The sequence below is a fragment of the Pelodiscus sinensis genome, chromosome 6 (assembly GCF_049634645.1).
Source record: "Pelodiscus sinensis isolate JC-2024 chromosome 6, ASM4963464v1, whole genome shotgun sequence".
Classification (NCBI taxonomy): Eukaryota; Metazoa; Chordata; order Testudines; family Trionychidae; genus Pelodiscus; species Pelodiscus sinensis.
Genome location: NC_134716.1, coordinates 6,042,837 through 6,055,757, shown reverse-complemented (window position 1 = coordinate 6,055,757; position 12,921 = coordinate 6,042,837). Strand labels below are relative to the sequence as shown.

At 45.0% G+C, this 12,921-nt stretch overlaps 1 protein-coding gene across 8 annotated transcripts in view; it reads right to left on the bottom strand.

Annotated features, from left to right (window-relative positions):
- ZNF462 (zinc finger protein 462) overlaps nt 1-12,921 on the bottom strand; it is a 108,971-nt gene that overhangs the window by 45,216 nt on the left and 50,834 nt on the right. For 6 of the 8 annotated variants that reach the window (XM_075931371.1, XM_075931373.1, XM_075931370.1 and 3 more), the window contains exons 2-5: nt 11,907-12,158; nt 6,012-11,485; nt 4,806-4,970; nt 2,889-3,163 (exon numbers count right to left, since the gene is read on the bottom strand). In XM_075931371.1, the coding sequence (XP_075787486.1) occupies nt 2,889-3,163; nt 4,806-4,970; nt 6,012-11,485; nt 11,907-12,126 (6,134 nt within the window). In that variant the 5' untranslated portion in view covers nt 12,127-12,158. The remainder of the gene's footprint in view (nt 1-2,888; nt 3,164-4,805; nt 4,971-6,011; nt 11,486-11,906; nt 12,159-12,921) is intronic. The other 2 variants (XM_075931367.1, XM_075931369.1) reach the window with 2 other exon arrangements.

Below are 12,921 nucleotides of genomic sequence, written 5' to 3'. Positions count from 1 at the left end.
AAAGGGAGGGGGGTAAGAAACCCTTCAGATTTCAGACTCTTCCTGTATCACTCTTCATATAGCAGCTCAATTCATATTTACAGTGGATTTAGAAGAATAAAGCACTGGGTGGGGGGGGGGGGGGGAAGACATCATCATGTTTGAATAAGAGCCCCAGAGTGTGGAAGCTTCTCTAAATCAGCTGATCGTCCCAAGTCTACACACCTCAAGAGAGCAAGCATCAACTTCAGGTTGGACTAGACATCCCTGCAACAGTCTCTTTTCATAGCATGTTAACACTTTTGACGCTTGTTCTAGTTTCAGCCTGCCTGTGCAAGAGGCGCGTGGCAGTAGAATAACGGGATGGGGGAGGGAGGGAAGAGTAGTCTTTAACCTCAATTTTATTTTCAAATTTGCTTGTGTTTCACTTGAACCAGCAAATTCTTATTAATCAGCATCTTTACACCCAATGCAGGAGTCCCCATTCTGTTTGTCGTCCTGTACTACCAGAAAGAGAGCCTGATCTATGAAAATGCCTCTTCACCAGTGCAAAAGCTACATCCTAGTACATTCAACTGAATACTTGATAGCAACAAAATGTACAGTGTACATTTATTTACAGGAGCACTTCATAGCACATGACTTTTACTGTAAATTCAATAACGAGCCCTGGGCAAGACATCATTACTGCCATTCGAGTGAAATTAACAAATCTGCTAAATGAATAAAATATACTGAGCATCCATTTTTGTCGATACTTCATCTAACTAAACCCCATCTGAAATACCTGATAAGGATACAAATTTGCTGAACAATTAAACCAGACAGCCCATCCAAAGATGTATAATACTAGTCCATACAGGAGAACATACTATTAAACTCAAACCATAAATCCCCACCTCTGAAATTCTTTTCTAACCAGTTTTACTTTAGTTTTTTTAAAACTTGTACTAATGGATTTCCTCTCTCCTAACTGCCTATTTTACCCAAGTTAAAGAGATGACGTAGATTGTCACAGAATCTCTGACTCAGCCTATTTCTAGGGTAGCCACACATATACAGAACTTCCTCTTTACCTTTCCTGTTTAACCCCAGCACCTTTTTTGCTCAGAACCAGTACAACACTTGCCAGGAAAGAATGGAGGCGACTTTAGTGCTAGAGTTGTGTTGGCGAGGAGGGGGAATTATTTTACTATGGAGAGCAGTGGTTCTCACTACACTTTTAAAGTGACACAGTCTGTGTTCTACCAGTGTCATCCTGCCAATGTCTGTCATTTCAGTATGGGAATGCCTCTACTCAAAAGAGGCTCCCTGTGTCCAACGCACACTCCCTAACTAGGGGATGCCCTGTCCTTTTACCTCAAAGGCCATGTCTCCACTTGCTGGAGATCAATCTTCTGGTGTTTCATTTAGCGGGTCTAGTTAAGACCTGCCAAATCAAATGCTGAGGGCAGCTCCTGTCGACACTCCTCACGTCTCTGACAGGAGCATTAGTTCTGTTGGCCACCTACTGTGAATATAGTGCCAAACCTGGCTTAAGTTAAGCCAATTCCAGCTACATATTTTACGTAGCTGGAGTTGTGTACGTTAACCCAACCTTCTGGGTCTAGTGTGGACCTGGCCTCAGAGGCTGTAAGGTATGGTTATTACCTGCCTGAAATTGCTTAGGGTGCTAGTGGAAGTGCCACCTGCCTAGCACACTTTTTTGTATCCCTCTCTCTCTCTCGGTATGGATTTGGTTGCAAAGCAGCCAAAACCTGACATGATGAAATGGATGATGCTACAAATGTTTCAGACAGAATTGAGCATGGATCTCCCCTCCTTTGTTGGGTAAGAAGGTGTCTCCTTGGAATACAGATGAAGCATGCATGTGTTCTCAAGCCTGTCCATCCTACAAAATATATTTCCTTGTGGCAGGCCTTCAAAGATTAAGTTTAAAAAGCCAACTAAAGGTATGTCTACACAGTAACGTTATTTCAAAATAACTAGTGTTATTTCAAAATAACTTAGTCTGCATCTACACCGCAGGCAGGTTTTTTTGAAATAATGTCAAAATCCTGTCAAGGTGGAGGACTTCTTACTCTGACTCCGGTAACCTTCATTGTACGAGGAGTAAGGGAAGTTGGCAGAAGAGTGCTCTATTTCAAAATAAGTAGATGTTCCCAATTTCAAAATAAGCTATTTCGAAATAAACTACCCAACTGACGTAGCTCAATTTGCGTAGCTTATTTTGAGCTAAGCCCTGCTGTGTAAACGCACTCTAAGAAGCAACCTCTCTCTCTAGGACTAAGGGAAGCGTTAGTACATGCTTTGTAAAATGTTTGCTTATTTCTGCTAACCCTCATTTGGTGCAACTGGAACATGATGTGGAAGTCACTCAGAGAAGAGTCCTATGCTCTTCTCCATAATGTTGTCATAGAACACTTTACATGCCACAATAAAAAAAAAATCAAGATGTTTTGAGTTCAGCTCCGGAGAACTGCTCAGCGTTCAGAAGCCTCCATCCCTCTACCTCAACCTGAGAAGACTGCACTCACATTGTTATCTGAAAAATGTTGCTACAGGTTAACACTCAGGTAACATTCCTTATTAATGAGCATCTTCCCTCTTTTCCTGTTTGTTTCCTGAATTTGACAGCCTTTCATAGAAGGCCAGTTTCATTAGCTCCTCTGTGTAAGAAGTTTGCCCCTTTTGTTTGTGTGGCCTTCCCCCACAATAAAAAGAAAAGGAGACTGGTCATTTAAAAATTATGAAAAGAATCAGGGACATTGGAAAGAATATGAATCACTAAAAACTAGAAACAAGGGGGAGGCGGGATGCAATTAAACAGAAAAGGTGGTCAGGACCCCCTTTAATGTCAGCACATTTCAAAGCAGTGTCACTGGTCTACTTCTATTGCAGAAACTTACTTGTGCCTGAAAGCAGAGACAAAGGAGCAATACTGGCAGCTGTACTTGTCTTCACGGGTAAACATGGCCAGAGCCAAATGACTTCTTTCATGAGATCGTAGACCCTGCATAGACATCAAAACCCGGTCACACTGGCTGCAGTGGTAGCCCCCAGGCCTGGTTTCATCTTCCAAGGATGCTCCAGATTCAGCTTCTGTAAATTCCACCATGCCATGGTCTTTTGCTCCCTCAAAACCCTCCATCATAGTTGTGTGTGAAGAATCTTCCGCTTCCTGCTAAAAGACACATACCCCCCCAAAGCCATCAATTCTCTCTCCCTTCTGCCTTGGGTCTTCCCCATGAGTTCGCTTTATCCCCTGAGATTCCCTTCTCAGAATCCCACTACCTTTGTGTTCTCAAGCTCGCCCTTCACCATTCCCGGATCATCAATGGCTTTCTTCAGGAAAAGGTCCCACCGATTCAAATCCATTCTAAAGGGGAAAATAAAAACCCCTCTAACGCTCACAACTGGCCCTAGGTAATATTACCAACATCAGCACAAAAGCCATGGAATTGGTGCAGAAACTGAACTAACTACAATCTGACCCCTGGAATTCCCCCAAACAGGTGAGAGACACATAGGAGGGTGGCATGGAGGAAACCTGCATTGTCCCAGCCCTGTGGGCTAATCCAGATCTTCCCTTTCAAGAGCCATTGAGCGGACGCTTTCCACCAGCACTAAATTCATGAGAGAGAAACATCAGGCACTCTTAAGAAAACACTACTCCTCTTCAGAAATAGATATTTGTGTCTTGTTCCCCTCCCTCAGCATTTATTCATCACGGCACATATTTTGTTGTGCTCAGAAGCTTAATATTGAGAGGGAGTGCAGCATCCTACTCATTTGACCTTGGTTTTCAGCTTCCTCGCTCAACGACATAAGCAAACTATCATTTGCTCAAAAAGACGGCAACGGGTGCTGTAAGCAACATTTGAAAAGGGCAGGCAGGTAGGTGAAAAGGAACCATGTCTTTTGTGGCACCACAGAAGCAAAAGGGGAGGGCCACGGAAGGCCAACGAAATATTAAAAGCCCTCATAGGTGGAGCAGTTCAGATCCTTCTGGATTAAATGGCCTAGTCGGATGCAGCCAGGGTTATGGACTGGGGAATTGTGGGGTCAGCTCTGCTCTTCAACCCACTCCCACATTATGGCTACAGAAAAAGGAATGCATTCACAGCTTCTGCAGCAGGCTTGCATGCACGCTCCCCTGTGGATATCCTGAAGGACTTGCTTGTGAGGCAGTACCCTTAGTTCTCCCTTGCACACCAGATTTCCTAGAAGCAAGAACCCATTTGCACACGAAAAATAAAGTGCACTTACAATGGGTCTCTGTAGTTGGGCCACTGGCTCAGCTAAATGACATGTTAGCCACCTGAGTAGCTGTCTGCAGATACAATGACACAAGCAAACCAGGTATTTGTAACTATGCACGCATAGGTGCAAGACACAATTTCATCTATGTTTGTGCATGCACACATCCGGTTTCCTCTTCTGAAAATTTTGCTTTCATAGGGAAAGACAGTAGCCCAAGAATGGTTGTCCAAAAGCTTTCTGCTCAAACATCTACACTTTACACCACAGACAAGACAAATTCTTTTAAGCGTGAGAACTGGGATGTACTTGGGAGGGGAAGAGGGAATAATCTACCTGTCCCAAATCAAAGATAGAAGAAAGTTGTAATGCACATCTGAAAAATTTAGCATTGAAAAAATGCAAAGACAACACAGAAAAATAAGCATTCAAGTTGGGTGATGGGCTTAGTAAATCAATACCTAATCCAAATGGAATTTAATGAGAGTCTGCCCACTGGCTCCAGTGAGCTTTTTGATCAAACCTTAATCTCAAATAAACACAAAGCCAATTCTTATAATTCTCACCTTTACTGTAGCTGTCACAGAAGAGACATTCCCATACTGAACGTGCTTGCGAAGGTGATTACAGATGGCTCGAAGGGTGGGATGAACTTCCACACAAAATTTACATTTGTATCCAACGACTTTCCTTTCCTTAAATTTTGATACATCTTCCAACTGACCAAATGTCTGTTGGAACACATGAGTAGAATCAACATACACACGAAACTTGCTTCCAGAACTTAGCCATAAAAAAAAGAGAGATTGCAAACATACTCTGGGAGAGCCTAGGTTTGAAAACCCAATACAATTAGGCAAGCTATTTCTGTTTGTTCAAAGAGAAAACAAAAGGCCCACACTTGGCAGCACATTAAGAACACAGGCAGAGATTTTGCAAAACAGCCTAAAGGACTTACGTACAGATCCATTAACACAGATGGATCGTATGTGCTTAAATCCCTTAGGCTGTGTTGCAAAATTTCATCTCAAGTTTTCAGCCAGCTCTCGTTAATGCCTTTAAAATGCAGGTAAAACATTTGCATAGCGAGAACTCAATTTCCACCTAGTGACAGAGTTTTATTCATTTTTAATTACATGGCCAAATTATGCCCTTGGGTGACTGATATGCACTGGCAGTCACTCCTTCACAATGGCAAATAGTTATTCCAGATTTACACCCGCGAAACAGAATAAAATTTGGTCTAAAGTTCAGACAGAGCCTGACCCAAACCCTGAAGTCACTGGAAGGACACCCATTGGTATTAACGAGGCCCTTTGTCAGATATATTACCCCCATCATGCTGACACTGTGCCTTATTGAGCTATTCCTGAAAAGGAAATTTGTGTTCTAACAAATGACGATGACCAGGGGGAGGAAGAGGTGGAGGGGTTGGAAGCGAGACAGAGGCCAGTAGTCTTGTAATAGAAAGGCACGTAATTAAGTGCCAGATAAGGAGGCTAATCGTAGGAGGAGAGGAGGGAATAGAAATCCCCTAGGAAGCTCTCCAAAGAGATACAGAATGGCATGGTGTGGGGGAGATATAATCAAGCTAGAACGTTTAATTGATTGAGAGAGCTCATTGGCACACTAAGTCATTAGGTTCCCTGTAGCTGTGTGGGAGCCAAAGAGTATATGCATGCATGCGGACACAAATAATAATAAAAAGCTGAGGTGTTGGGGAGGTGGGTCTGGTGTTGAAAGCACACACACTCACTCTCTCTCTCTCTTACCCTCTCTTGTTTGAAATCTGCAAAAGCCCCATCTGTGTATTTCTGCTTGCTCAAAAGCTGTTTCCGCCGCTCTTGACGCTTGGCACGCTTCTGGAATTCCTCGTTGTGGCCGCTCAAGTGCGTGGCCAGTTCTGCCAGGCTCTGCAGCTTGCTATCGCAGTGCTTGCACTGATAGCCAGAGCTCTGAGAGCGAGTGCCACATCCCAGAATGGTAAAGTCTCTCTTCAAATCCCTGCTGTGGTGCTCTGTGTAATGCATGCACAGCAGCTCAGCCGTGCTGAAGGACAGTTTGAAACATTTGATGCACCGGAAAGGGAGCCACTCGATTTCTTGAGCCTCATTCTCCACCTCAGGCTTTTCGAACTCATTCCTTTCCTCTCCCAGAGTCTGCTTCTCGTGCTCATCCGCATACACTGCTGTAAAGTAGCCCCCCAGCTTGCTTGCATGCTGCTTCTTAGGGAAAACGCCCGGGTGACGCTTCATGTAGTGCGACACGATGCCTTTTTTGCTGAAGGACTGGAAGGAACAAAGCGAGCACTTTTTCTTTTCCACCGCCCTCCTCAGCTCCTCGCTCAGCTGTGGAGAGGTGTCTTTGGGAGGAGAGGGAATGATCACTTTGCTGGGCTTGTCACTTACCGTCCGGGAGGCCGCCAGGCAATGGGTGTAATAAGCGTCAATGTCGTGCCGTTTCTGGTAGTGTGCCGCAAGCCCTTTGCGGATGGGGTTGGTGTAGGAGCACAACGCGCATTTGAAGAGGTTGTTTTTGCCTTCTGGCTGCGCCCGGACATTGTTGTGCTTGATGCGGTAGTGCCTGGCTATTCCTTTCCGGGTGGAGCAGAAATACTTGCACAGCTGGCAGCGGAACACCGTGTGGGACACGAGATGAGAGGCGGAGAAATGAGAAGCCGGCAGGGAGATTTCTCCGACCTCCTCAGCAGCAATTTCCGGGGATGCCTTTATGTCGGGGGCACTCTCCAGTTCCATCGACGCAGACACCTTGGGCGGCGACTGCGCAAACACATCAAATTCGGGTTGGTTGTGGTATTTTTCATAGTGAATTTTAAGCTTCTCCAAAGTGCCATGGGTGTAAGGGCATAATTTGCATCTGTAAGCACCATACCCTTGCTTGAAAATCCTACTCGTCTCTTCCACGTCATTCTGGGCCATGTCATTCGACTGCTCCACATCATGCACAAAATCCTCAGCGGTGACCTTTATGGATGGATGCCTTTTCTGGTAGTGTGTAAGGACGCCGTGGATGCGTGTATTAATGTATGGGCAATGCCTGCACTTGTACACAGCCCCTGGGTTAATGTCTATGTCCTGGGCAAAATCTGCGGCTTTCACTTTCATGCCAGGGTGCTTTTTGCCGTAATGCGTCAGGAGGCCGTGCAAGTTATTGTATTCGGACTGGCATACCGTGCACTGGTACGGCGTGGAAGAGATCGCAGGGTTTGCGGAGGCTAGATGGGCATTTTTTTCTTGCGGGAGGCTGGAGTCCTCTGCACATTCCATGTCCTGTTCCATCTGTGACGTGGTTATCTGGTCTTCAGAATTAACCCTCGTCCCGACTTCGTCGGACAGGGGGCCAACTTTCTCAGCGGCGTCTTTTTCCTTGATGATATCCAGCAACACAGATTCATCCCCATTCATGGCCCAAGGATGAAAAGCCTGATAGTGATTGGTAATGTCCCAAATGGAAGATGCTTCAAAAATGCAGTCTCGGCATCTATAGGTTTTTGCCTCTGACGGCATCATTAGGGCTGGAGGCGAAGGGTCTGGACCTGCCCAGAGCTTAGTGGCCATGTACGTATAGTCAACATAATGCTCGGGATGTCTCCTTTGGTAATGCACGAGTAAACCGCTAGGCTCTGTATGGGAATAAATACACCATTCACAGTGATAACCAGCTTCTATTAAGCCGTCCAAAAATGCCCATCGTAAAATGGATGTAACTGTGGCCTTCAGGCTGGGGTGGTCCTTCTTAATATGCTTCCTCAGTGCATAAAAATAAGGTGATGTGTAGGAACACTGCCTGCATTTGAGCGCTCTTAGTTTAGTCTTGTCACGCTCTGAATTGGAAGATGATGCAGGCGTGCTGCTGGACAATTTTTTCTGGCCACGATCACAAAGGCTCCTAATTGTGGCCGTGTGCTGTCTGATCACGTCTGCGTTGGCTTTGAAGTCGCGATGCTTCTTTTGGTAGTGAATGAGCACTCCTTTAACCGTCCGATTTCCATAATCGCAGTGCTGACAGAAGAACATTTCATTTTCGAGGGGAGCCGTCGAGTTCTCAGAGCCGCCCCTGTTCAGCGACTGCATAGATGCTGGTGGCCTTTGAAGGCCAGGAGGCATCTCCCCACCCCTCATCATTGCTGCGGTGGGGGGCGTCTGCCTAATGTACTTTGCAGTGACCTTTATTTCTGGGTGCCTCTTCTGGTAGTGGACAAGCACTCCCACCACCGAGCGGTTGCTATAGGAACAGTGCTTGCAGTAGTAGAGCTCAGTGGTGAGGTCCGGTGGCGGCGGCGGGGGAGGTGGTGGCTGCGATGCCATGTTGGGCAGCTTTGGGGAGATAGGAGTTCCCAGCTCAAAGGAGAGTTGAGCCAGTGCAGAACCCCTGTCAACAGACACCACCCGCATAGTCTTCTGAATCCTGAAATACGAAGCCTTTTCTTCAGGGTGTTTTTTCTGGTAATGTACCAGAACCGAATGCATGTTAGGGCTTGCAAACGAACACACATCACAGTCATATACCACAACACTATTTACTGAAGGCTCTTTTTGATTTTCACACTCGGGACTAAAACTCTTGGAAGCATTTTTGTTAAATGTACCAGGCACGCCCACCCCACGGGCCACCGGAGTGGATGTTGCCAAGGTCTTAGGAGCCGAATTCAAGATCTCCCTCAGGGTTTGCGATTCTGCATTTAACCCTTCTTGCTGCTCGACTACATAGCTCGAAAATATCATGGCATTGTTAATTTTAACAGTTGGGTGCATTCTTTGGTAGTGTGGCATCAAGCTTCTAACATTCGGGCTAGTGTAAGAGCAGAAGCGGCAGCGGTAGATGAGATCTGAATGATCAAAGTTGAGTACATTCATAGCTTCGGGGTGGTGCTCACCATAATGCTGCTGCAGGTCTTCAAAGTTGGTGTAGTCAATGTAACATTCAAGGCATCTGTACACAGCACTGTGATCATTAGGGTCCAAGATATACCTAAAGCTGAACTTAATGTAAGGGTGCATCCGTTGGTAGTGGGTGCTAACACTCCTGGCAGATTTGTTGCTGAAGTCACAGTGTTTGCAATAATAAAGTCGTCCAGAATCGTTAAACTCTGCATTCTCACTGTTTTGATCGGAACCATACATGCTCGACTGGCTGCCCAGAAGAGATGCGTTAGTCCCTTGGTGATCCTTCATGTTGACAGAAGAGCAATAATAATCTTCCTCATCTTCAGATAAAGTTAGCTCAATTTCTGCCCCATTGGTGGAATTATAATCATGCGGCATGTTTCTGAAATTAGCCTCCTTCTGGGAATCATTAGTGTCTCTCCCCCACATTTGCTGGGGCGCATAGGAACTAGACACCTCGATTAACGGCTCCGTTTGTTCTTCTTCCTTGTCCAGTTCCACTTCTATCTCCACTTCATTGTCTTCCTCCTCCTCTTCGTCATCCTCTACATTAATCACTGCATCTTCTTGTTGCTTGTTCTGGTTAATCTTGCTCTGTAGGTTGCTCGCTATTTCATCAATTCTAGTTCTCTTCTTCACAGGCGACAGATCGAGCGGGAAATCGTTTGTCAGTTTTCGAGAGCCCTTAGCTACAAAGTTATTTTTAGAAGACAACCCAAGAATTGAGGTCTGGCTTTTCTTCACAGTGCTGGAGGCAGTGTGGGTGTCCGTCTCATTCTCTTGGGGCGCGTTGGATGTCGGTCCCTCGTATTTTGGTAAGTTATCACAAAAAGAATGCTTGTGTTGCTGATGGACTCGGAGACCTTTCAAAGTAGTTGTGGAGTAGTTGCACAGGGTACACTTATAGGGGTGCTGCGAGTGGGATTGCGGGGACTGCTGCTGCTGCACCGATTCCAACATTCCCCCCGACTTCCTGCCATTGATATTTCCACTTTCATACGACACGGTGCTTTCATTCAAAGAGGAGGCTATGCTTTCACTCTGGGAATTCACAGTGTCCCAATCGGATGTTGTACCTGTATGACATTGTTTATGAGCCCCAAGTTTTAACGAACTCTTACAAGTGAAAGGACATTCGTCACACTTGTATACAGCTGTCTTCCCAGAGAGATGGATGTTTTCAATATGGCGGGAGATACTTCGGCGGTGCATAGTGAGGAAAGGGCAAAAAGGACACTGGAACCTGTTCATGTATCTTCTAAAGGGTATTCCCTTGGTTTCCAATAATTTGTTGCCATCAGATCCCATCAGCTGTTCTGCAGACATTCCTGAGGTCTGGTGATCCATGGAGTTCAAGCCGTTCTCATTGTCCATGTCATTGAGCTCTTCGTCAGAGCTGGAATCGTTTAGCATGCTATTCGTTTCCAGGTCAGCAGAAGAATTTGTCATGTCAGCCATTCCATAGCGGGATCTGTCAGACAAATTAACCATGCCAGCGTTGTGAGGTGACTTAGGCTTCATTTGAGGATAAGACACAGAAGAAAATTTTGAGGATGTAGAAGAATTGGGTCTGATAAGGGAGTTACTCATAGAGCCTCTGAAATTTGAGACACTGGCATTTGGCATCTCACGCCCTGTAGCATTCATAGAAATATAGTTGGAGTTTGGGACGGGGTTTGGCGCAGTCTTGTTCTGCACATCAGGCAAACCAGCTCCATCCTGTTGCTGTCGGAGGCTTGACAGTATTTTTACCATGCTGCGATGCTTCTTCATCATGTGGTCACACCAACGTTCCCTTCGAGGGGTTTGATAGCTGCACCATTCACAGCAAAAGTTGCCCCTGGACTTTGTTAAAGGCTTCACCATGGATTCCAAGATGCTACGCTCTACTACTTCAGCAGGCAGCTCCTTGCAGGATTCCTGCACCGGCACGGACGCAGAGCCAGCCTCCGATATGGCAGCTGCCGCAGCAGGGGGAGTTGAACTCTCCTTCAGGTTATTTTTGTGATACATTTTCTGGTGCTTAATAATCCTGGCGCGCCTCGGCGATTTGTAGGTGCAGAATTGGCAAGAGAAAACCTTGCCAAAGCCTTCATGCATCATGATATTGTAATTTAAGGATCCAGCGGCCGGCGGCCCCACCGAGCTCCCTCCAGCTTGTGTGCCATGCACCTTTCGGGTATGTTCTATGAGAAGGTTTTTGGATCTGAAGTAACGCACACAGAATTTGCACTGGAAAAACTTGTTCGTTGGTTTAGGATTTGGGGCCATGTGCTGGCTATAAAAACTCTGGCTATGGCTATAATAACTTCCAGTCCCCATCTGAGCTGCATTTTGCCCTAAAAAGGAAAAAAAGCAAACAAGAAATTAATACATGAAATTTCTTCCTCAAGACTTACCAGTCTGATACAATATTCAACAAAAATCACATCAGTGTTCCAATACATGGAATACACCAGACTATCTCATTTACAATACTCCTTTGTAGCTTAAAAAATTTCTAATACATGGGACATAATGTGGAATTTGTATTAATGTCTAGAATAAAGTTTCTCAAACACACTAGCTTCAGAAGCTCACAAGAAAATCCACTTCTAAAATTCCTGATGATAAAAAAATCATCCACCCATTTCAGAGGTCACATAATTAGAACTGATAAGGCTGAAATTAAACAATACTGACTTCAGTGTCATTACATTAATGAAAATTAAAAATTAAAGTATGCCAGGACAGGCAACAAGAAAGAAGGTTTACATTTACCTGCAATTTCATCTGCAATTGTAAATTCATCCTTTACAGAAGAAAATTCAACCTCTGTCTGGTTGCTAGCATTCATGGAGCCAGACCTTGGTTGGCTGGGACTTTCCTCAGAAACGTCTGTTGGCTGCAAAAAAGCAGTGTGCACATCTTGAATGTGAGCTTTAAGGTCTTCGTAGGATGGAGCTCGAAAATCGCAGCCATCGCATTGCAGCACCTCCATGGTTCTAGATAATACTTTTACATCAGGAAATTCTGAAAGAAATGGGGAGAGGCACTTGTTATTTAAAAAAAACAAAACAGCATTTGGTGAACTGTGACTAATGTATAAAAGCAAGCTGGAGACTACAAGATTTAGGGTGTGTCTAGACTACAGGGTTTTGTTGACAAAAGTGGACTTCTATCAACAAAACTATACCAGCGTCTACACTACCACCGAGTTCGGTCGACGTAACGTCGACAGAACGCAGCAGTTTTGTCAATGGTGGGAAACCTCATTCTACGAAGAATAACGCCTTTTGTTGGCAGAGTTCTGTTGACAGAAGGTGTTATTGCATCTACACTGTCCTTTGTGTCTACACTCTCATGTCAACAAAGTGGCTTGCTTTGTCGACAGAACTGGATGTAGTCTAGATGCTCTTTGTCAACAGTATCTGTCGACAAAGCCTCTGTCAACAGATGCCTGTATTCTAGACAAACCCTTAGTGACCTCCAGAATTGCTACCATTAAAGAATCCAACTTTTACTCAGTATGTTGGAAGGCATCAAGGAAATTAAGATAGCCAGAAGGTCCTACCTAAATAGCTTACCAAACAGTCAAGCCTTCTGACCACTAGATGTTGATTCAGTAGACCTGGCCTTCTTGGCTTTTCCCTTACTCGGGTCTTTTCTATATATGGGCTTATTGTTACATTGACAGGCTCTCTCTCATAAAGAGGAAGGAAACACATGGGAGATGTACAGCTCCATTATTCCCAGTCATTCACCCAATGACATTTATTATTAGAAAGTAACACTT